Source organism: Natator depressus, chromosome 1 (genome assembly GCF_965152275.1).
Source record: "Natator depressus isolate rNatDep1 chromosome 1, rNatDep2.hap1, whole genome shotgun sequence".
NCBI classification, from domain to species: Eukaryota; Metazoa; Chordata; order Testudines; family Cheloniidae; genus Natator; species Natator depressus.
In genome coordinates this window covers 258,020,431-258,045,040 of record NC_134234.1, presented here as the reverse complement: position 1 = coordinate 258,045,040, position 24,610 = coordinate 258,020,431, and the positions used below count along the sequence as shown (strand labels likewise).

General features: G+C 45.6%; 1 protein-coding gene across 3 annotated transcripts; it reads right to left on the bottom strand.

The window, feature by feature from the left end:
- Positions 1–3,399: 3,399 nt before the first annotated feature.
- On the bottom strand, positions 3,400–24,518 carry XRCC6 (X-ray repair cross complementing 6). Of its 3 annotated transcripts, none has more exons than XM_074941699.1 (13): positions 24,505–24,518; positions 21,853–21,946; positions 20,653–20,765; positions 19,808–19,946; positions 17,572–17,826; positions 15,460–15,643; positions 13,363–13,549; positions 11,657–11,825; positions 9,226–9,387; positions 7,844–7,973; positions 6,355–6,455; positions 5,482–5,595; positions 3,400–4,083 (listed from the first exon to the last, which is right to left on the bottom strand). In XM_074941699.1, exons 2-13 carry the CDS (start codon positions 21,929–21,931, stop codon positions 3,884–3,886), a joined length of 1,833 nt encoding a protein of 610 aa, XP_074797800.1. In that variant the 5' UTR covers positions 21,932–21,946; positions 24,505–24,518; the 3' UTR covers positions 3,400–3,883. The 3 variants fall into 3 exon arrangements, with proteins under 3 accessions (XP_074797800.1, XP_074797798.1, XP_074797799.1); XM_074941697.1 differs by lacking the exon at positions 24,505–24,518 and adding an exon at positions 24,212–24,273; XM_074941698.1 differs by lacking the exon at positions 24,505–24,518 and adding an exon at positions 23,237–23,423.
- Positions 24,519–24,610: the final 92 nt, after the last annotated feature.

Here is a 24,610-nt window from a genome sequence, read left to right as displayed (position 1 = left end):
TGATGAACTTAAAGACAAGCACAGTGCACACAATAGTACAAACCACCTGTCCCAAGATGAGCGCACACAACCCACAAGAGCCCCGAAATGGTGAGTAACCAGAGGGGCAGGGGGGACTGATTGTTCTGAGGCCATACTGTCCTCTGGGGTCCTGTGCCTTGGGGAGAGCCAACAGTTGCAGGGGGCCCCTATACTCAACACTTGTCCCCAAAGTTTCCACAGGATGGGTTCATCCTGGAAGATATCTTGCTGCTGAGGGTGACCTGGGAAGCAAGGGAGGGTCTTCTGCAACAATGCAGCTTCCACCCTGGCCCTTATGCCTGTGTGCAGCAATGGTGCCCCCTGCCCCCTCATTGCAAAGTGGTGCGGACATGTTAGCCTGACTGGGACAAGGAACCTGCGAAGGCAGATTGCCTAGCTTCTGCATGAGACCTTTGATGAGATCACTGAGGCCGATTACCATGATGTGAGAGAGAGCACATCAACGCCCTATTCCACATCGAGGCATGCATGCAGCCCTAACCCTTCTTTCTGCAACCCTCCTCGCCCCAACAACCCGCACCCAACAACTCCCTTCTCAAAATAAAAGCTGCTCACTAGGCACCTCTGCTGTTTGTTCTTCCCCAAGCACCCTCTGCTGTGACTGGCTACCTTCCTCCTGGCTTGAAAACAGCTCCTGCCTCTATGCATCTAGGGATTTCGGGCCATCCGCTGTCTCTGGGCCCCCCTCCTCCTCAGCACCCTCGCTCCCGCTTTCCTCTTCCTGCCTTGTTGCACTCTGGGCTGCCACAGCCTCTCAAGTGTCCATGGTGCTGTTTGGAGTGGAGGTGGGGTCACCCCCAAGTATTTCATCCAGCTCTTTGTAGAACCAGCAGGTCATGGGGGCAGCACTGGAGCAGCAGTTTATGGTAGGCGTTCTGCAGCTCCTTCACTTTAACCCTGCACTGGATCCTGGTCATGGCTCTTGATATCTGCCCCTAGATATCGTAATTCCTAAGGCTGGAGCATAGTTGGGAATGGACAGCTTCTCATCCGAAACACTGATGAGATCCAGCACCTCGCCATTGCGCCATACTGGGGATTACCTGGCGCATGGAGGCATGGTCACAGGGAAAGATGCACTGAGAGCACTCCACGCCTTGCTGGGCAAACAGGAAGGGGACTTTCAAAATTCCCAGAGAATTTAAAGGGCGATCTGACAGTTGGTCACCTGAGGGCAGGGTGGTAGACTTCAAAGTGATGACCAGAGTGGCTAGAACAGGCATTGTGGGACACTTCTTGGAGGCCGATCAGAGCACATTAATAGACCAGGGCATCCACACTGGCACTGTGGCACTCCAGCTAGGGTGCAGAAAGCTCTATACTTCTCGTGAAGGTGGATTACCAGGGGCACTCCAGCCATGGAGTCTGGGCACTCTACATGCCTTGCCATTGAGGACACCTCAGGAGTTAGGGCACCCAGGGCTGATTTAATGTTCTCCAACTTGCAAGTGTACACAAGGCCACTGTCTCTGAAAACTGCCAAGAGTAGGGCTCAAATTTACACTGGGTATGGTCAGATTCACTGACCACAGCATGTCACCTTGAGTCACCCAGTTACTGTGGCAAGAGATGGCATGCAAGCCCTACAGCTGTTAGCAAAGCCCTACTCTAGCTGCATGCACATTTCATTTGCTTTGGCTCAAGCTGATGATGCACCAACCTGGAATTGTAAGCTTGCCATAGGTAAGATTGATCTCAGCTGTTTGGGGTTTGCCTGAGCCCCAGCTGTACAAAAGAACACATTAAAAGCCATTTGTAAATGGCTGATTTTTAGGGATACTGGATCTGAGGCTCAAATGATCCCAAATTTGGACTACTAACCCTATCCCACACCACTACAAGGCAATTATGTTACCAGGGGGATTTTAGAGCCCTTTGAATAGTTCTCTTTTAAACAGTAAACCTCTCAACCTTAACTACAGTAGAACTGTCATTTCCTTATAAGGGAGTTTATCTCAACTATGATAGCTGAACATATTCAAAACCACAACTATGTAAAGGACCTAGACAATTCACAACATGCCAAGACAACTGTCTCCTTTAACACACTGCACAAGAGCACCAGGAATAAAGGATTCTTGAGTGAAGGGAGAGTTCGCTAGTTAACAATGCAAGCAGAGGCAATTAAACTAACCCAATTTTCACTGCCTATTTGCTAAATTCTTACACAAGAAAAGGGTCTGTTAAAAAACAGGACTGAGGAAAGGCTAAAAGTGAAATAGACCATGAAGTCCACTTGAGTGCTATGAAGATGTTACTTACCTAATCAGCACCTACAAACTAGAACAGGGGTGGCCAACCTGTGGCTCCAGAGCCACATGCGGCTCCTCAGAAGTTAACATGTGGCTCCTTGTATAAACACCAACTCCGGGGCTGGAGCTACAGGCACCAACTTTCCAATGTGCCGGGGAATACTCACTGCTCAACCCCTGGCTCTGCCACAGGCCCTGCATGGGCCACTAGGAACTGGGGGGGAGGAAGGGGCAGTGCCTGCAGGGAAGAGTCACGCTGAGCCACTTGTGTGCCTCCCCCTAGGAGGCGGACCGGCTGCTGGCCGTTTCCAGGGCACAGCGCGGTCTGCGGGGCACCCCGGCTGCACCACTGAGCCACTGGAGGTAAGTCCGTGCCCGTGCCCCAACCCCCTGCCCCAGCCCTGAGCCCACCCCCCCAACCTGGAGCTCTTCCTACACCCCAAAGCCCCCAGCCCTGAGCCCCCCAAACCCAGAGTCCCTCCTGTACCCCAAACTCCTCATCCCCAGCCCAGAGGCCTCCCAAACCCAGAGCCCATCCTGCACCCCAAACCCCTCAGCCCCAGCCCAGAGCCCTGACCCCCTCCTGCACCCCAACCCCAGCCCAGAGCCCCCTCCCACACCCTGAACCCCTCATTCCCAGCCCCACCCTGCAACCCTCACCCCCACACCCCAAACCTCTGCCCCAGCCCTGAGCCCCTCCCACACCCCTCATCCCCAGCTCCGTTGGGTCACGGGCACCAACAATTTTCTTCAGCTGGGTCCCCAGAAAAAAAGTTTGAAAACCACTAGCCTAATGGGATGATGTTATCCCTCTTCTCTCCTCAAAGAGAATACATGACCTGATATTTAGTGTTTAAGAAGAAACTAGTTATCCTTAGCCTTTTTCCCCTTTGGCAATTTAGCTTTCAAAAGGGAAATTTTTTTATTTTTATTTTTTTTTTTTTAAACAACTGCTATTACTCAGCACTAAATAGCTTTCTGCCTATGCCATTATCAGTATATGCTGACAACTTTGATTATGCTTAAGGCAGAATAGAATCCAACTGGTCTTGCATAATGATTTTGGTTCTGATAAGTTTAATGTGTTAATCAGTACAGTAAGATGCCACTTTTATAGTTCTTGGAAGTCTGATAGCAATATAGCACTATTTCATCTGCCACCATACATTATTCCACTTCCTTATTTAAAATGAGCAAGTTTTGTTGTACATGACAACATCTCTTTTATGCCATTCCTGCTGTTCCAAAGAAGTAAGGGTTCCAAAACTAACTTGCATTTATTCAGACATCAACAAGGCACAACAGTGTTCATTTGAATTGTAGGACCAGAGTTGGGATGGGGTTTATTTTGCCCTCTGCTACCACCAGCAGAAGACACATTTGCTAAGAGGATCTATTGTCACCAAAAGGAAGAAATAAGTTTCCTTCCGACTGGAGTCTGCAGTGCTGGATGTAGAGAAGGGATCCTTTCCCCACCCCCTCTTCCACCAGCATCAAAACGGAACTCAGACCCAAACACCCAGGTGAGTAGACTGAAGTTTTAAGCAGAAGGGAGTCACCCCTTTGTCATCAAAGTCCTCAGCTCCTGGTTAGAACTTGCTGAAATACTCAGTCAGTACATCCAGAAGTTCTTGCTTCTTCCCACCACCTTTCAGCCCATAAACCCTGCATGCTTCCTTCAGAACAGGCACAGTGAATTTGCCCAGAGTGCCCTTCTGTACATGGCTCCTAAGCTCATCCTTGGAGACTTCCATCTTGGGCTTCTTCTCTGTTTGGCCAGCTCCTTCTCCTATTAGAAAAATAAATTTGGACCACGACATTAAAAGAACTGTAAGTATAGGGAAAACACTGCTACACTTAATATGCCAGTCTAGTAACCGATAAGTAAGCAGTGGCTTAATAGCTATGTATGGATACATGGCAAATGTCTAGATTCTGCATTTCATCTCAGAAGCAGCTGTATTTAATTGGTGAGTGATCATAGGAGATCAAATAACCAATGTCAGTTAGGTTTATTGATATGGTGCAGGAAAAAAGATTCTATAAAATACCAGTCTCTGAAGAGCAGTCCCATGGAGCGATATTATATTCACCTTATACAGAAGGTGTGCTCCTCAAGTTACACATTTCAGCTGGTATTATTTATATGATTTTACAAGTTACACATTTCTTTATATGTCACTAAAATCCAACCCATCAGTTTGTTTCAGGACCCTGTCTTGTTTTTCTGTTCCTCCCTTACCTTTGTTTTGGATACTAGCATTCCAAGTACTGATCTGTGAAGGTACTTCCCTAGTTTGTACTAAGGAAATTTGTTCTATGTCTATCTGATTGTGCCAAATGGTTACTTCAGCAAATTCAAGGAGATATAGGATACTTAGCATAAGTGAACAGGATTAGGGCATCAGCCAGTTTAGGCTACATCGCTGTTACAATATTTGTGCTTAATATTACTGGTGCTTAATGCATATTAATATATACATATTTATATGCTGGCTAGAACAGTTTGTGGCTTAATGGGAAAGACTCCATAACCAAATGACACTATGGAGGATTTTCACAGGGACAGCACAGCAGAATGTAAAGTCCCAACATGGAATTTGGCTAGGACACCCTTGTTAACACCCCACTTTTATGAGAAGTCCCATGGAATCTTAATTACAATTGCAGTGTACAGCTAATTCAAGACAAGTTCCTAGCAGTACACTGCATCGTTACTTTGAGGGAAGAAATCTCCTACTACAGCCTTACAAAAAAAATTTAGCAGCCCAGGGTATGGGTAAATAAAAATAAATAAATAAATAAATAAATAATTTTGCTGGCCTGTCCCCCCCTGCAAAAAAATCACCTCAAGCCAAATGAGCAAAAACATTTAAAGGTTGCTCTATTTATTGACCCACATTACTTCCTGCTGCAAGCTGGGTTTTCCTTAAGAGATCTCCCATTCAAGAAACGATCCAATTTGACCAAACGCTATTTCAGCTTGAGAGTTCTAATAAGGTCACAATCCAAGGTGGATCATCATCATTTTGGCATGAAGCCAACTGACAGTCTATCAGCGAGAGTGGTTTCATAATAGGTTTCTTTAAATCATGAGATAAACTGAGAAATGTAGACCTCTCAGCCACAGCTGATATGGACAGAATGCTGCATGTCACAATAGTGCAGGCTCCTCACCGCCACTCACCCTGTTTCCGCTTCACAGCCTTCCCCTCAGGATTGTAGTCTGGAGGGTAAACCAGCTGCTTAAACTGCTCCACCAGATCACCCAGTCTGTGGTTCATCGCCTCAACCTTGGGCTCTGGCAGAAGAGAAATTCATACTCACTAAAACATAACCAAGCACAGGGAAACCTGTATGACTTGAAAATGTCACCACCATATTCCAGTGTACAGCGAGAGAGGATTGTCTTCAGAATAACTATCATTCCAAAAGGCTTTGCAAACATGAGAAATTAAATGCAAAAGAGTATGTTAATGCAATGGTAGTTACAAATTTGGAATGCACAAGAGTCAGGAAGGCTCTCGATGATACCATTAACTTATATTGCCCATGTGTAATGTCTTATTACTAATTAGACTTGTACGTATACCTAAATAGGAAGGACAGACATGCTTATGCACAGACCAAACAGAAGAAAAAATATAACAGCATGCTAGAGAAATAGGTATGCTGCAGCTTTTAATTCATCTCACTGTTATGTTGGGCTATCCCTATCTGTTTTTTTATAGTCACCTGTTGTCTCTCATGTTAGACTACAAGCACTTTGGCACAAATATCATTTTTGCCATGTGTACTGAAAAGGGACATTTTATCAAGTACTTATTGGGGAGGAAAGGGTGTGTGTGAGGAAGAGAACAGAACCAGAATTACAACTTTAAAGAGACTGAAGTGTGTTACTACCACCACACGCTGTGAATTAAGTCCTAGCATTGCACAACGCTAACTGGTTTAAAAGCACAAGAAGTCCGTTTGTGTTTTCTAGAAACACACCACCACCTAGAATGAAAATCAAGAGGCCTCTACCCCCACCCTCTTTGCATCCACTCATCATTCTCACGTGTCAGATCCTCAGCTTGTTCAGGCTCTATTAAGTCCAGTGCCAAAGCCTCCAAGTTCCTAAAATGCTGCTGCAGAACTGGATTCTCAAAGCTGTCATTCCTGCCAACAAAACCCAGAAACATTCAACACACACGTCAGGAGTAAGCTGAGCCTATAAATAAAGCTACTGAGCCCCCAGTTCAGCCCATCCTCCCCTGCACAGTTAAGCATCTCCATCACCAGTGGTGCTTCACGGAAGACTGGTTTTCTCTCAGGTTTACTGCCTGCAGAAATAGTGACCATGTCACTAGCTTAATAAGCTGCCAGCTTATTAATAAGCATGATGTGTATATGTGAAAAAAATGAAGATGGCATCAGCCCACACTTCAAAACCAGCTTTGCCCCTTTCCACACAGCCAATATCTGAATACACATCCCCTTTAATGTGAGCACTATGAAGTTGATCCTCCTCAAGATGGAGAGGCATAACTTCCTTTAACAAGTATTCTGTGGTACTTTTCATTTTAAACATCCTAAAATGCTTGACTTACAGATAGATCAGACATGGGTTCTCTCATTGCCACTGAAACATACTGCCTCTGGAATATGGTGTAATGGCCCTGCTCTATGGGACATGTGTTAAAGGAGTCCCAGAATGTACTGGTACAACTGTTGTAAGGCATGCTGTGTGTGGGTGGTGTCAAAATGGCTCTGTCGGTAAGTGTTGCTACACGTGTTATATTAATAAACTAAAAACTATGTCTTAGTCATAGCCCACTGCATGTGAATGTATGCAGTAAACTGTTACAAGGACAAACAATGTAACAAACTAGTTCAGGCAATCAATCTCCCTGCAACAGTCTCCTAGCTTAGTGCAAACAGACCTACACCTATATATATGGAGACCTATACCACAGCTAATTTTCAATTATTAGCTCAATTTTGGCCCCTAGAAGTAGGAGCTTTGGGGTAATTTCCAAATGTGAGACATTGCACCCTGGAATGGAGTTAGGACTAATTAATCTTATCTAGACTTACACTGTACCCATCATTATGGTATCTGAACCAGTGCAGCTATACATGTATCGGAGGTTTGACCACACTGGGACAGACATCACAGTGGATTGCACCAGATCAACCAGACGTGACCTAAAGCTCTGCTCTCAAGTTTTGTGGCCAACTATTATAATCAATACCTGGAAGCTGTCTGGCTTAGCGGTTGTATGTGGACAACATATTGTAAAAGCATTGCACGATCAAAGCATTTTAAACAATGGTTTTATACAATGTTTAGAGTAGACATGTCCTTGGATCACCAGACAGCCTAACAGATTCATTCAGAGTTAAGAAAAAGCACCCAAGTTGCATTACAAATTGCACAGTTTCAGCCACCTAGTGCTTTGAAATCTATGATTCTGTGTGCATACCACAGCTGCCGCGGAACACTGTACAACACAGCAGGTGATAGCTTTGCGTTTTCATGCCCCATGTCTCTGGCCTCCATTCACCTGTACTTGAACCGGAGCTTCTGGATTATTTCCTTCATTTTGTCCACCTGTTCTTGATTAGCTGGGACCTTTTCTGTGAAGTCAATTTTCCGTTTGTCATCTGCATAAGGCAGGAAAATGAGGTGGAAACCTAGATCAGAGAGAGACCAGAGAGCAGTTATCTGAAAGCCTGACCTCAGAACAGCATGTCAAGGGCAAGCCCAAAATGCTCAGAAGTTGGGTTGGCAGGAAAAATCTATCTATGCTAGCCAGACACTTATTGTATACAATCTGTCAATTATGCACAACTAACTAGCATCTCTTCCCTTTTCAGACATTTCTTAGGCAGTCTCTTTTCTGAAGAGCCAACAATATCTTCAGGTGTATTCAAACAGCACACATCACAGCGAAGCCCCAATCCTGACTGGAGCCTCTGGGCACTACCATAATATAAATCAATATCAATAATAATTAATGCTGCTGACTTTTGAGAGAAACGATCTAAGTATGCGAGCAGGAACTATGGATTCTTGAGCTGTAATTCCATCGGACACTGATTCTCAGTGGAGTTGGGCAAGTCACCTGACTTTTCAGCATCACCCCATCTTTTAATCAGGAGAACACTCATCCATCTCACAGTGGTGTTGTGACAATGGAATTAATGCTTATGAAGAGATTTGGATGGAATCACACACTACATGCAAGGAGCATTATTTTTCTAGACAAACCTCTCAATCCAAGGCTCTCCAATTATAAAAGTGAGGAAAAGCAGAAGGAAAATAATTTACCACTGCTCTTTCATAACACCCCACTCAACTGGTACACGGTGATGATCAAATGAAAATCATCACTACACAAAACCTTCAGAAGAGCCCAGGGACAGAACAAAATTCAAGGAGGCATAAGAGCTCTAGGTAACCAACAGAGAAAGAGGTTTTTCCATTGTGATGTTGGCTACCTGAAGCAGTTAGCAAAGATGTGGGAGGGGAGGGGAACTGTTGCAGCCACATTGGACTTGAATGCTATTTTATGCAGGGCAAGAACTGACACAAATGGAGGCTTTTAAAATGTGTAGCAGGGCACACTACACAGGCACAGGTAAACAAGGCCAATACCAGCCTTGCATCAGAAATCCATAGTAGCAGGCATTCATTTTAAATTGCCTCAATCGAAAAACTATGGCAAACCTGTGCAAAGTAAATATTTCAGGTGAGCAACTGTGGCTAGAGACCAATAAGCACCTTGTTCTGTGTCAGATTCCTGACATGCCTCTTTCTGCAAGTCATTTTCTCCCCAATCTTTATACTAGGCAGCACGCAGTATCTGGCAGGGATACTGCATGTTCTCTAGCTGGCAGCTTTTTTCATGCTGCAAGATGGAAAAAATGCAGTCTCTTCACATACCTGGAGGGGCTGTCTGCACTTTCTGTTCATCCAGCTCCTCTTCCTGTGGAACCAGGGCCACAAAACGGGGGGGAGTGTTCCGGCAGGGGGTGTACCGGCACAATGCCATCACCTCCTTGTCCAGGCACTTGGTCAGTAAGGCATTAAACAGAGTCGTACTCCCTGTGCAACAAAAGCCATATATCTGTCAGACTAAGAACTCCAGTGCCCTCCTGGGACACAGACACTTGACCCAAAGCATTATAGAACTTGCATCTGTCACTTTTTGACTATACCTGCAATACTCCAGATGGAGGCCAGAACAGAAGGCAGAAAAATAATGTTAACAGGGCAAAACTCTGAGATGACAACATGGTCTCAATTGAACAGAAGAGCAAGAGAATGCTGGTGAAATTGCTGGACTCGCCAACATTTGCAACAGGAGATGGGGGAGAGAATGGAAGGAGACATCTGGAAAAGCCCCCCTTCAATTTGGATATATACAGTGACACCCTCTTGGAGGCCTAGCACTGGTGGACCCAAGCCCTCGCTGCAGAGGCAGGGTACTAAGAATCTAGGCTGTAAAAACTGCATCCTCTTTCCAGACCAAACATGAGCTTTTATTTTCACCAGACACCTAACTCAGACTATGTAGTCAAGAGTCATGCAGGTGCTGTTCTGCTGGACTTAAATGGACTGTAAGGCAGTAAAGGAGTTAGCTAAATATCCACCTCAACAGTGCAACACTCTGGGGAGTAATGCCTTATTCCCCATACCAGGAGCATCATCTCAGACACTGAGGGAGAAGGGCACCCTGTCCTAACAGAGCCCTTTTTAGTTCATGGCCTACTGTCTGTGTGAGAGAAGTATTAACTATTTCATCTTAAGCACTCTTAACTTACAAATTACAGTATTACTTCCCCACCCCAAGTACACACATAACATGGTGACAGAAGAGAAAAAAGGCCCCAGTTCCACCCCTTATAGTTACATCTGCTTATAAAACAATCCAGAACCCCCAAATGCTGCTAACGTATACATCCCTCCTTGGATGCCTTTGTCCTGCTTAGCTGATATAACTGTCACCTTTGTATCTAGATTTCCTACCCATGACCCTAGAGCTCTCTATTCTGGTCCCTGTCTTCCAATATACTTCAGGTTTCAAATACAGACACTGCTGTGAATGACAAAAGCAAACCTTTTGGGGTCACATTTGATCAGCTGCTTGTAGGTTGGAAATAGAAGACAGAACAGGTTCAGAAGCATAGTGTGGAAGGAAGAGAACATTAGCTGTGACTTGGAGCAGAGTGTGGCAGTTAAACCCACATTATTGCTCTTTTAAGATTTTGTACAGTAACTCCTCACTTAATGTTGCCCTGGTTAACGTTGTTTCGTTGCTGATCAATTAGAGAACATGCTTGTTTAAAGTTGCGCAAGGCTCCCTTAACGTTGTTTGGCAGCTGCCTGCTTTGTCCACTGCTTGCAGAAAGAGCAGCCCGTTGGAGCTAGCTGGTGGGGACTTGGAACCAGGGTGGACCGGCAGCCCCCCAATCAGCTCCCCTAAGTTCCCTGTGCGGCAGCCGTCCAGCAGGCTATCAATAGCCGGGCAGTTCAGCTGTCCCTCCCCCCACTGCCGTGTGCTGCTCCTGCCCTCTACCTTGGAGCTGCTCCCGGGAGTCTCCTGCTTGCTGTGCGGCGGGGAGGGAGACACGAGATCGGTGCTAATGTCAGGGTGTTCCCCTCCCCCCACTCCTGTATCTCATCTCCACTGGCAGCAGCTGCTGTCTCAACTTGCTGATCTACTTAAAAAGGCAATGTACTTAGAGTGGCGTCAGCGTACTTAAAGGGGCAATGCGCGCATCTCTCTCTCACACACAGTGTCTCTCTCTGTCTCTTCCTCTCTCTCTCTCACACACACACAGTGCGTGTCTGTGTCTCTCTCTGCCATGCTGTGTATCCTCCCTCCGTTCGTGCTGTCTTGTAGAGTGTGAGGCTACATTACCAACGTGTTAACCTTTGAGCGCTCAGCCGATTGCTAGTTCATCATTTAGCATCAAGGCATGCCCTGGGAACTATCCCACCCTCTTCCACCCTCTGACTCCACCACCTCAACCAAGCTTCACCATCATCATTGCTGTGTACAGGATTAAACTGTTTGTTTAAAACGTATAGTGTGTGTGTGTGTATAATCTTTTGTCTGGCAAAAAAAAATTTCCCTGGAACTTAACCCCCCCATTTACATTAATTCTTATGGGGAAATTGGATTTGCTTAAAGTAGCATTTTTCAGGAACATAACGACAACATTAAGCGAGGAGTTACTGTACTGGGCAAGGGAGCAAACTAAACTCTGTATGTCCCGTGTCCCTCTTAAATGATAGCTCTGTTCCACTCTTCTGTCAATTAGTTTGCTGTTGCACTGCCAGGTGGTCAATCTCTCCCAGTTTTGTTTACCATTAATGAAAGACTCTTCAGGATAGATGAACTGGGAGGGCTTGATGTAATGGTGCTGTTTCAGCATCACCAATGGTTTAAAGCCAATCAGGACTAAACCTGGGGAATCAAATCTCTTCACTTCTTCTGCCTCCTCTTTCTCCAACACAATCTGACGGTTCCCATAGGTCTAACAAATAGAAAAAAAAAAAAAGAAGACAATTATGAGAATGGACAGGTCACCCATTCAGCAGAGAGGGCATAAGGGACAATGGAATCAATTCTGCTATGATGAAACATATCGGGGAGTGGCAAAAAGAGGACTATGGGGAAGATGAGTAGATTACCCACGGAAGATATTTTCCAGCTCAAAGGAAAGATCTGCGAAATGTTTCTCCTCATGCCAGCATGGAACTACCAGCTCACTGCTGGTTAAAGCAAAATCCAAATCGGTTTCACACACAGGATTGAACAAATCCAATACATTCAACGTTGACAAAGCCAGCAGTTTAAAAGGATGATAGCCAGTCTATGTGAAGAGCAGACCTGCTACTGCCCATAATGGAGCATCTCTCATGCGCCTTTCGATTTCTCTAATCCCAGGTTTTTATCAGCCATTCAGACAATGAATAGATAAAAATTAAACTATCACCAGTCTCTCTCAGACACACTTTGGATCCCTTTGCACTAGTTTCCATGGTACTCCATGGCATTCAGTGTAGGACCTGGCAGGATGGTTGATGGAGAAAGTTTGGGCGTGAATGACTAAGAAAATCTGCTTCAGCAAATTCCCAGTAATGGGAGTGTGCTCACAACCCTCTCTTCTAAGCAGACATTTGCTATCAACCTGGTGGTTGAAAGTACTGCTCTGTTTCACAGAGCTGATCAGAACAGTGTTTAATCTCCGTACTTTCATCCAGTCTACAAAAGGTCAGACAGGAGAGAGATGTTTGGATTTCAGCCTTGTGCTTCTTCCAGACACCTTCTGCTTTGAGCAATCAGTGTCTAATGACAATAAAACCCAGCATCTTCAGCTAAAAGGATGGACACAAAATAATTGTATAGGCCTATAACTCCTTCCATCCCAGAGCCTCGAAGTATTTTGCAAACTGTGTATATAGGAATCACTTATCCTGCCCTGAAATACAGCTACACCTGAGCATGGCAATCATTCTGTACCAGCAAAACTACATGGCTACAGGGGAGTGAAGAATAAAGAGGGAATTTTAGGGATGCAGAGTGCAATTACCCAGGTTGGAAGTTAACTTAGATATTGGGATTCATACCTCTGACCTTATGGTAATTAATGATTCCATGATATTCTTCATAAGTGGTCAAAATCTCTGTGATTAGATCATCAAGAAACAGCACCAGCAACAGAACAAGGACTGCTAGTGTCATGTTTTCAGAATGATACAGTTCTGACTCCAGAAGAAGGGCACACCCTATAAAGCCCCAGCCTCACTTCCACTAGTAGCTGTTTTCTTCCTTGAAAGCCTCACCCAAGCAATGACCCACTCAAATTCTGCTTAACCTATGAATGTGACAAAGACCAAAGATCCCTAAGAGGACAGAGATGCAAACAGTATGAATAAGTGGTACTGTGCCTTTCTGCAGATCATCTTAAAAGTCCAACACAAAAATAAGCAGCAGGTTTATTTAGATGTTTAATGTCCATGCAGGTCCCGCAGCAACAGGAAGAACAAAGTGCATAGGGAGTGTGTTACCTGAGCCTTCTTGGTATCACTAGGTAGAAGCAAGCTGCCTGTCTCTCGGTTAAATGTCCGTGTCTTTATTTTCACAGGCTCATTGGTTTCCCGATAAAGTTTCACTGGAGATGGTTTGAAAGCTTTCTGTACCAGGTTGTAAACACCTACAGTGAGGGACAAGTCTTTACCCAGATGGAGGTTTAACCTGTGTGGAAATAACAGACAGACTTCAAATTTCTAAAGGGACACTTTTCATAAAGTGGGTCTCTCACATGACAGTCTATTCCCTCAGGCTCGCCTTTATTCACTTCCCAACACCACCTGCATCTCTGAAATGAAAATATTACTTACCTTGCAATTCTGCTTCTCTGAAGATATTGTGCAGGATTCTCAGTCCTGGGTCATAGCTCTTTAATACAAACCACTTAGCTGAACTCACAGCTTCTCTGTGCTTTTTATCCTTGAGGGCAGCTACAGTGAGGTAGAGCACAAGGCACACCCGCTACTGACAACTCTGCACCGCGCCCAGGCTGAATGTAAATGCTGCCCTTTAAACCCTTAGCCAGCTCCTTTGAGTGAGCAGGAGGCAAAGCTCCCAGAAAAAGCCAATGCAATAGCAAAGACATGCCTCTGGGGGAAAAAGAAACAAGGCTTGAGAGAGAAGGAAACCTACCAACTTATGAGTAGAAAAGCAAGAGAGTGAGGCAAGGCATTTCCCTTCCTCTAATGATAACGTCAGTATAGGATTCTCACTCCACAAGAGTTAAAGAGCAACTGGCAACCTGAAAATCTGGGATGACATCCTGAGAAGGGACTCTCTCCTGTCCCTGAACTCAAGCAATAATGCTCTATAAATGCATGGAAAGATGACCATTTGTTTGCTTTGCAGACATCTGTGACTGAACCGTGAGGCTGGTTATGGCTGGAACCTTCCCTCAAACTCAGTGGGAGCCTTGACAGAGACTTCTAGTTTCAACCCAGCCAAGTCATGAAATGCAGACATCCATTTAGACATGGTCTTTTCAAGTACAACACTGCTGATCAAACTGGTGTTAAACAAAAAACAAAACCAAAAACACACACACACACACACACCCCCCACAAGAAGTTGGGTAAAATTTCTAAGGGTTTCAATCTGCTCCATACAGAACCTCCAGGGATGTTTTGACATCTAGCATAGGGTGAAAGGCCTCCCCAGACAGGCACACGGCCTGGGGAAACATGTTGGCAGAAGGATAGGTAGAAGTCTACCACCACCTTGAAGAGGAAGCTCAGATGAATCTGCAGCATTAACTTATCCTTATAAAACATGGCATAAGAGGAATCAATCACTAGGCCCTTGAACTCACTCTGAGCTGAAATCATTGCCACCATGAAAATGAACTTCCTGTAAGAAACAAACTCACACAAACTGGATGGTTCAGAAGGAATTTTCAGCAGCTTTGTCAAGAGCACATTAATATCCCATAACACTTTTTAAATGTGAATTTTCAGAAGTGTCACTCCCCATAAGAACCAGAAAACAAGGGCCTGCAAAGACACTGGCCCACATATGACTAATGCAGGTGCGACAAGCTGAAACAGCTACCAAACATGCTGGAATGCAGTAAGCTAAACTCAGACAAGTGAAGGCAGTCAAGAAGTTTTTGTGCAAAGGCCGACTTAAGCCCGACTTTACCACAAACACAAACATTTTCTGGTTTGAGTTGTAGATTTTTTTTCCAGTAGATGATTTCTGAGATGCCTGGAGGACATGAACCCCATACTCAGACTACCATGTTAAGAAAAGGGCTCCGGGGTCAGGATGGAGCAAGGATCATTTCAGGCCAACCTCTCAGAATAGGAGGAGGCATGTGATAGCCAGAAGGGGCCTAGTTCACATTCTATTTTCCACTACTGCAATCCTCAAGGGTCTAAGAGCTAGAAGAGTTCCATTAGTCTCATGCTAGAGAGTTAAGGCCCAGGAGTGAAAATACTGCTCAAATGGTGTCTTTATAGAACAATCCTTCCACATGAAGAAGGCTGGACATAGAATCAGAAGCCTCTGGAAGGGGTTATTTCAAAACGGTGACGTGTTCAAAATGGTTATTCAAAATGTTGACATGTGGTACGCACCTGGCCAAAGCCCGCTTCTTTGTCTCCTTTGCTCGCACTTTCTTCATGAGATCTTCCAGCTTGCCTGAGGCATCAGTATGGACCCCTAGATCTTCGTCCTCTGCTGTGTTAACAATGTCTCTGTAGAACAAGGAGATATTGAACCCCCCAGGCTTCTTCAGGTGCATCAAGTCAAGGAAGATACCTGGGGGAAAGGTACAAATGTGGGGAGGATCATACAAATTGATTTCTACTTATTTTGGCATGTTCATACAATACTCAGATATTCCTTTATATGGAAAAGGAAGTTGAAATGGACAGTCGTCCAAGAACAAAAAGAGGTGTCCTTTTGTTTAGTATTTTTCTTTTTTGTAAATGTTGGTTCTTAAAAGAAAGTAATTAATGAGAATTGGCCTGGAAGTTCTTTGCATCTAGTCAAGCAATGCAGCAGAGGGACCATGCTCAGCCCCTACCTGGGAGGAAATGACCCACTGTGGCCAATGCTCAAAGCAGCACTGACAGGCTCCAGAAGAATTAGCATCCACCCCACTCTTGTCCATAGGGAGAGAAGAGGAAGAGAAGATGGAAGATTATAGAGAATCCCCCACAAAAACTCTCTTTTGCCAGGTATAAGGGACAATGTCTTAACAATGCTTGACTATCCTTAGGCTCTAGCACACCAACTGAATTCTGAAGGAATTGGCTCTAAGCCACTTGCTGTGACTACTACGACATCCTCCTTCCTGGCCTCCAAACATAATGCTTTCCTTCAATTCATATAAAATACAGCTGTGACCGAAGGCAATTTCTGCAATATCCTTGAAAAACCTTAGTGAATTAAGTTAAAGTATCTCTGGAGTCCATCGTATTAAATACAAAGGTGATGTGTTACTATTGGCTTAGATTGTATGTAACCTTTCTGGAGGGGGAGAGGGAAGGGAAGAGATATGATGTGAACCCTGGAAAGTGCTGTGAATGTCAAAAGACTATATTCAACAACGTGCCAGACAAGAATGGACTTGGGAGACTAAATGTCAAGTGATTTGCCAGGGGAAATCTCTAGAGGGGAGGTGAATGCAAATTCCCATTTCCAGTTACACAAAAACTCAGCTTTTTCAAGCTATGGCTTGAGGAGGGGACCACTGTCTACTGATTACCTCTTCCCAGAATCTCAAGATCAAAGGCCCAAGCTTTATAAAGGAAAGACTGCACTATTCATGGGTGTGTTAGCTCTGAGCTAAGTCTGCTATGAACCTGTAACCACAGAAAAACCCCTCTGCAGAGTTTGAAAGACTGATTCTTATCAGGGTTCTAGCTGGAGTTGGGGGGCGATCTCTTGTAAACTTATTAGAATGCATGTAAATTATTTTATTATTTTTCATATAAATTTTCTCTGTAATGCTTTCACCTTAAGAATAAATCTGTTTACTTAGAAAAAGCTGTGTGCTAACTTGTGACTGCTGGCAACTACAGCTGTTCATAGGCTCTGGTGAGAAAGCAAAGCACAGACACTGGCCTGTTTAGGCACTCTAGCTTGTTGGGGATATTTCAGTATAAGCAGGGAACTGTGCAGGCTGAAAAAACCCCAATCAGAAGGGAGAGAGATGTGAGTCTTCACCAAAGAGAGGTGATGGCTGAGGACCCGGGAGCCTAGAATGTGTGCTGTTGTTGAACCACGGACAGGGAAACAGATGTAGTTGCCCTGCAGTGTGACAACAGACACTAAAGTAATCCTCTTTGCCTGTCAATCTGATCATATCACTCCATTCCTGGAAGAGGGGGGAAACAAGGAAGTATGAGGGGGGTTTAATTTCTATGGCCCATTCAATCCCTGACTACAAGCCAAGACAAACAAAAGGTGCTTAATTAGTGCCTATTAACCACAAAAAACTGGACTGAGCACCTCTCATTTAGAAAGGGTTTTTATGTTTTGATTCAAATATTTTGAAGAATTGTCTCCAGAAACGTAGTAGCCCAAAATCCTGTTTACTCCTAGCAATTCCCCAAGTCCGATCACATCATTCACTTTCCTCCAAGATTGTACAAAGCAGTTACTTGGTGTCTGCTGCAGGGAAGCATCACTTTTACTCTTCATTAAGGCTCAATTTCTAAATTAAAAGTGAAAATGCTCACCTGTGTCTCGAAGGTCAGCAGCTTTGGTCCTGGCCAGCTTAGCTTTAGTGCTGTCATACCCATGAGGGTTGTCTTCATTGGTGAACAGCATGATTCTCTTGTGGCTCATCTTGAGCTGGACATCACTGAAAAGATTACAGCAGGCCCAAAGTGCCTCACCCAGTGAGAAGTCAGCATTATGGCCAAACGACTCACGAAAGAGTGCTTTTCCCTGATCTCCCTTGTACTTATCCAACTCTAGCACTCGTTTGGCACCTAAATGGAAGGACAGCAAGGGCATTACTGGTTTTAGTTCGCACATAAAAGCCAAAACCTGCTGACCATTTTTCCAGCTAGAGAAAACACATAGCTCCCTACAGCTGATGTTTGACTAACATTTCACAGCATTGCCCTTCCAGCAGTTGGGTAGGAAAAGTGTTCAGGGTCTTAGGGTATGTCTACACAGCAACTGAAAGGCATGCTTCCCAACATAAGTAGACATATACACGTTAGCACTACTCAAGTTACTGCCTAAAAATAGCAGTGTGGCCACAGCAGCACAGGCGGTGGCTTGGGATAGCCACCCATGTGCATACGCAGAGGATCGGGTAGGATTGTAAATGGCAGCTAGCCATGTAGCTAGCCCAAGCTGCTACAGACATACTGCTATTTTTGGGCATTAACTCAAGCACAGCTGGCACATATATGTCTACATGTGCTGGGAATTACACCTCCGACCTACTGTGTACACACATCCTTAGGTGTATGGACCCATTGATAACTATCCTCTTTTTTCAAACTGTTGACTTGCTCAAGTTGACCAATGGCTCCCCTTCTGCTTCTCTCTCTCTCTTCAAAACCTTGCAAGTGATAGTGGAAGAACCTTTTACTCTGCAACCACTACTATCTGATCAGCTTTTTCCTATCTTGCTCCCTCACTGGATTCTCCATCTCTTAAGATCTCACCTGAAAAGGGATCCTATTCATTATTTAATTTCCTACCCCATCTGTTGTTATTTAACTAACTGCATATAGTTTTAGAATTAGTGTTCTGAGAGAAGATGCTATACAAGAAGAATTAGATTACATAAACCCTTCCCCCTCCAGGGTACATCCTCCAGCAGGAAGGAGTCTTTCCCCAACTCTTTTCCCCATTAATGGCCCACACCTTTCATCTGCACCTTTGGGCCAAGAGAACAATAGCCCCCCCTGTCTCTGGAAGTGTGATATATTAGAGGTTGATAGGCAGAACTTCCACCATGATGCACTTTGCTTATAAGAGGTGCTGCAAAGTAGTAGTTTGGGAATCAGACTTCATTCACACTCCTACCCTGCCAGTACAGTAGCTAAAACAGAGCTGCCCTTCTTTCTCCATACAACATCCCACTCTCCTAAAAGTACTTCAGCATGAGGGCTAAGACGTCTCAATGAGAAAGAACAGTCCAAGTCCTCTGGAGAAACATCTGCTTGTTCTCCCACTCCTATTTACTGAATATTCCCACTAGAGACAAAGCAATAGCTTTTAGATAAAATGCTGCTTTGCCATGACAGATATGGGCGCTTAGTTCCATTAAATCACTCTGGCTGGAAGCACTCACCTTCTATTTCCTGCCCCTCCCTCAAACAAGAAAATTACAATATTATTTTATCTCTCTCTCTCTGCAGAGCCTCCCACATCTCACTCTGCTTCCTACACTTTGTCACATTAACCTTACTCCTGCTGTTGGTTCTCAACCAGAGTTACTGTGCTGCTAACATTATTATGGAAGTCTGAGACAGAATACCGCTAGCAGGTCATCCTGCCCATCTCCTATTGCAATCAAAAGGTATGGCAGCACATACATGGTACATTCAACAGTACAGCAGGTGCCTGACAAGCTTTCAAGGGTCGGGATGGGATTCTCTTGAAAGCCTGTCAGGCACCTGCTGTACTGCTAAATGTATCATGTATGTTCTAGAAGTCCTCTTTAATCAAAGAGGGCAGTGGCCATAAAATGGGGCCTTGTGTTAAAGTACAGAAAAATATGGAACCCCACACAAAGGAAATAAAACACGGATAGTTTATATTCTTTATCTGATTCAATAAGGAAACTCTAAGCAGGGAAATTGCTACACCTATCAAAAATCCCAGCACAGAAAAAGAAATTAAAATGCTACAGTAACAGGCCTCTCTCCCCAAAGGGGACAAATGGTGATAAAAACCATTTTACAAACTTCCCCATTTCCTCTTAAGCCTTATATTCCTATTATCTCTTACCTGGATTGTCCAGCTCCTGAAGAACATACACATGTTTGAAATCCACAGAGTTCTTGTGTTTCTCAGTGCCATAAAACACAACACTCAAGAGGTCCCTGTTACTACTAATGATCTTGCTGGTGTACACATTCCGGATGCACTGGAAACAGAAAACAGCAGAATCAGGGAAAACGGAGGGAGAAAGTTAGCTAAAAAAATGGTGCTAGAGTTCTATCCTTGGCAATCAGCCCTTCATAATGGCAATGCCAAGGGCTACCACAATGTTTTGAGCCACATTTCATAACAAGTTAGGTACAAGATGTTTATGATTACATTTGAACATTAAGTACTTTTCATTATAACACATTTTCTACAGAAGAGGACAAGAGAAAGACTTCCTAGAGATACTACTCTAATACAAATTTATTCCTCATTTTGTAATCACAATCACCACCAAAATTTCTGGATTTGACTATAGATTAGGGATGTAAATATAGTTTAAACAGTTAACTGTTTAAACTATAACTATTTTTTAATCATTTAAATGATTAACCAATTAAATGGCTGCCCCGGCCAGGGCTAAGACTAATGCTCACCGGTTAACATTTTACATCCCTACTACAGATCAGACCTCTCCAGCCCACCACCACTGCTGTTGCTGCAGAATGATTTCTGATTTTCACACCAGAGATATGGTGCTCTGATAGCATGGTGATGAGAAATACATAAACAGATAAGGCAGTCAACTAGCTACATTAGCTATATTACAGCGGATAAGAAATCTGTATATAGGCAACCCATAAAGCACATTGAGATCTTTCAGTCTACAAGACAGGTTATTATTAATCTCTAACACATGATCTTACCTGAATTGTCATATCAAAAGGAGTCCACTCATCATCATCATAATATTCAAACATGGCCTTGGAAGCATCAACTAAAAAAATTAGGCTGTCTCGACCTGAATATTTATATTCCCCTGAAGAAAAAAAAAAAGTATAGTCTTATAATTGGCTGTATCTTTTTTCCCCCTTAAAGTACCCACCCATGTTATTTGTGCTCTGTAATATAAGCTGTCAAATATAAAGGGAAGGGTAAACCCCTTTAAAATCCCTCCTGGCCAGAGGAAAAACCCTTTCACCTGTAAAGGGTTAAGAAGCTAGGATAACCTTGCTGGCACCTGACCAAAATGACCAATGAGGAGACAAGATACTTTCAAAGGCTGGGAGGAGGGAGAAAAACAAGGGGTCTGTGTGATGCTTTTGCCGGGGACAGAACAGGAATGGAGTCTTAGAACTTAGTAAGTAATCTAGCTAGATACGTGTTAGATTATGATTTCTTTAAATGGCTGAGAAATTGGGTTGTGCTGAATAGAATGAATATTCCTGTCTGTGTGTCGTTTTGTAACTTAAGGTTTTGCCTAGAGGGATTCTCTATGTTTTGAATCTAATTACCCTGTAAGGTATTTACCATCCTGATTTTACAGAGGTGATTCTTTTTACTGTTTCTTTTATTAAAATGTTTCTTTTCAAGAACTGAATGTTTTTTTTTTCATTGTTCTAAGATCCAAGGGTTTGGGTCTGTGGTCACCTATGCAAATTGGTGGGAAGGTTTGGTAAAAATCCTCCAGAAAGTGGGGTGCAAGGGTTGGGAGGATTTTGGGGGGAAGACGTTTCCAAACAACGTTTTCCCAATAAACCCAGATAAATGTTTGGTGGTGGCAGTGGAAGTCCAAGGGTAAAATAGTTTGTACCCTGGGGAAGTTTTAACCTAAGCTGGTAAAAGTAAGCTTAGGAGGTTTTCATGCAGGTCCCCACTTCTCTACCCTAGAGTTCAGAGTAGGGAAGGAACCTTGACATAAGCACATGTAAAGAGTGGTTTGAGTAGCCAAAATTCATCCACAGAAGATTATTCACAATACAGGGGCTTGAAAGAGCAAAAATAAAAGAATCTATGGAGATCCTCAGAAATATGTCTGGAGCAGAGGACCCCATGCTAAGGGGAAGAAAGCAGGCACTCAGGATCACATTCACAGAACACTTTTTGGTTAAAGGTCAAATTCTTACCACCAGTTTCAGCTTCTTCAGGATATTCTTCCTCTTCCTCATCCTCCTCCTTTTTGTAGTAAGACATCCACTCTGACATGGCTGCCACTGTTTGCTAAAAAGAGCAGACAAGGCAGGTGTTTGTACTGACCTTCAGTCTGAAGGCCATCCAAATAACTGGTCACATGGTTTGGGCACTCATTTTCAGTTGCTAAGGTCTGGTCCACACTTAAAAATTAGATTGACCTAGCTATACTGCTGGGAAAAATGTAATACCCTAAGCACGTTAGTCAGGGCATTACCCCTGAAGTAGATACAGTTAAGGCTTTATCTACACTACAGAGTTAGGCAGCTTACGTCAACCTAACTAAGGGTATATCTACACTTACAGAGTTTTTGCGCTTTAAGTTTCACCTGTGCTAGGGAACTGGTGAAAGTAAAGAGCTGGTTTGTTTACTCACTCAATTCCTCAGGTGTCAGAGAGTGTTTACACTACCAGCACTTCCATTGTCGATGAGAGCAGCGCTGTAAAGCAGCTATCCCACAGTGCAGCTCTCTCTACAGGTCTTGTGGGAAGGGGGAGGAGGGGGGTGAGTGGAAGGCATTCTGGGTCCCTGCTCAGTGCCCCCTGCTGCACTGCTTCATGTCCCAACAGCCCCATTACTTCCTTGTTTCTTTCATGGCTTTTTTTAAAAACCCCTGCTGTCTGGCTGCTTTCCCCACCATATCTACAAGCAAAGGGAAAGGGAGTTTCAAACTCCCTGGGGCTTACAGGGGGAGGGGTGGACATTTGTTTACTTGGAGTCAGAGCAGCAGAGATGCTGGCCAGAGCGCTCATTTTTGGAACTGTGGGATATCCTCCGGAGGCCAAAAGGTGTTTATGCTGGTAGAATGTGTCTTCACTTTCACAACAGCGCAAAAAGAACAGCGGTAAGAGCTATACACCTCTCGTGAAGGTGGTTTTCTTTCTGCAGTGAAACTTCTGAGTCTCACTGCAAAAAGTCATTAACAAGAGTAGGTTTCAGAGTGGTAGCCATGTTAGTCTGTATCAGCAGAAAGAACGAGGACTACTTGTGGCACCTTAGAGACGTATGGCAACCCCCATTTTTTCATGTTCTCTGTGTATATCTATCTGTATCTATCTTCCTACTGTATTTTCCACTACATGCAGCCGATGAAGTGGGCTTTAGCCCATGAAAGTTTATGCTCAAATAAATTTGTTAGTCTCTAAGGTGCCACAAGTACTCCTCGTTCTTTCTATTAACGAGTGTAGACGCTCCTGCAGTGTTAGCACAAAGAAGGGGCTTTTGGCGCTTTAAATGGTAAGTGCAGCCATAGCCTAAGTGTCTACACTACAACGTTGCTCCCCTCAATGTAAGTCACCCATTTACACTGCGTCACCGACCTCATAACTCCACCTCCGTGAGAGGCACAGCGCTGTCGATACAGTTAGGGTGACGCAGTGTCCCTGTAGACATGCCTGTCAGGCTCGCGTGGGGCTCACAACGCCCCACCCGGTGAAGTCAGTACAGGGGCACCGCCGACACAGCCCGGCATAGCCCCCACAGGCATGACTGCAGCGGCTCTACCTTGACCTAACTTCGCTCGACTTAACGGTGTCGCGTGGGAAGCGCCTACGCTACAGCCGCGCGGCCACCGCCCAACCCACCAGAGACGCCCCCCGAGCGTTACTTTGCCACGGCAGCGACCGGCCGGAGTCACCGGCGGGGCTGAGCCGGGAGCGGCCTGCGGGCGGGCGGGCGGGCGGGCGGGGGGAAGCTCCCAGAGCCGCTCGGAGCGGTTGGAGAATCGCGGGCCGCGGGGGGGCAGCTGAGCCCCACGCCCCCTCCGCCAGCAGGGGAAGGCGCGCGAAGTAGCGCGGGCGGGATAACGGCCTGGAACTGCTGCCCCCCCCCGCCGCCGCCGCCGCCGCCGCCGCCCGGCCTCGTGCCAGGGGAAGCGAACGGGACACGCCCCCTCCCGCTGGTTTCCAGCCCGCCGCCAGCGTCTCGCGCCCTCACCGGGGGCGCCCCAGCAGAGCGAGCCGCGAGCTGCCCATCAGCCGCGACCCGCCCTCCGATCTCGGGCTGCAGGGCCCGGGCACGGCCTGTCCCTGCAGCGGCAGCCCGGACAGGACACGCGCCCCGGGGATGTGGGGCGAGAGGCGACGGGAACATCCGCTCCCGCTGCCAGCCATAGCTCAGCGCCGCCCTGGCAATGGGAGGCCGGGACCCGGGGGAGGGGGAGAGAAAGGGGGAAATCATGGGCACTGGGGGACCGGCAGCCCCCCTGAGGGGGGAGCTCGGTAGAGAGGGAGGCGGGGCCCCAACAGCCCCTAGGGCGGCTCGGCTCCGCGCGAATAAATGACTCCCGCCATTACCTGAGCCCGTAGCAGCTCACCGAAACCGGAAACCCGCCCCCGGAAACAATCCCACCCAATCCTGCGAAAGTGGGTGTGGCCCGAGGGAAACCACGCCCCCGCGCGATTGCCGGCGAGCAGGCCACGCCCCTTACATTCGACCTGCTCTCCAGAGCCGGCACCTCAGCTCCAGGTTACAGCCCCGCCCACTCACCGCCCAGAAAGAGCTCAATTCACAGGGCATCACCGCGTTCCAGCCAATAAGTGGGGCCCATCCGTAACCCCGCCCACAAGATGGAGTCCCGCTCACTTACCTCATGTACCCCCTCCTGATGAAATAACCCCTCCCCCCCGCAGAAGCCACGCAGCCTAACGGCATAGCCCCACCCCGCCCTGCCTCTAGCCCCGCCTCAGCAGCGG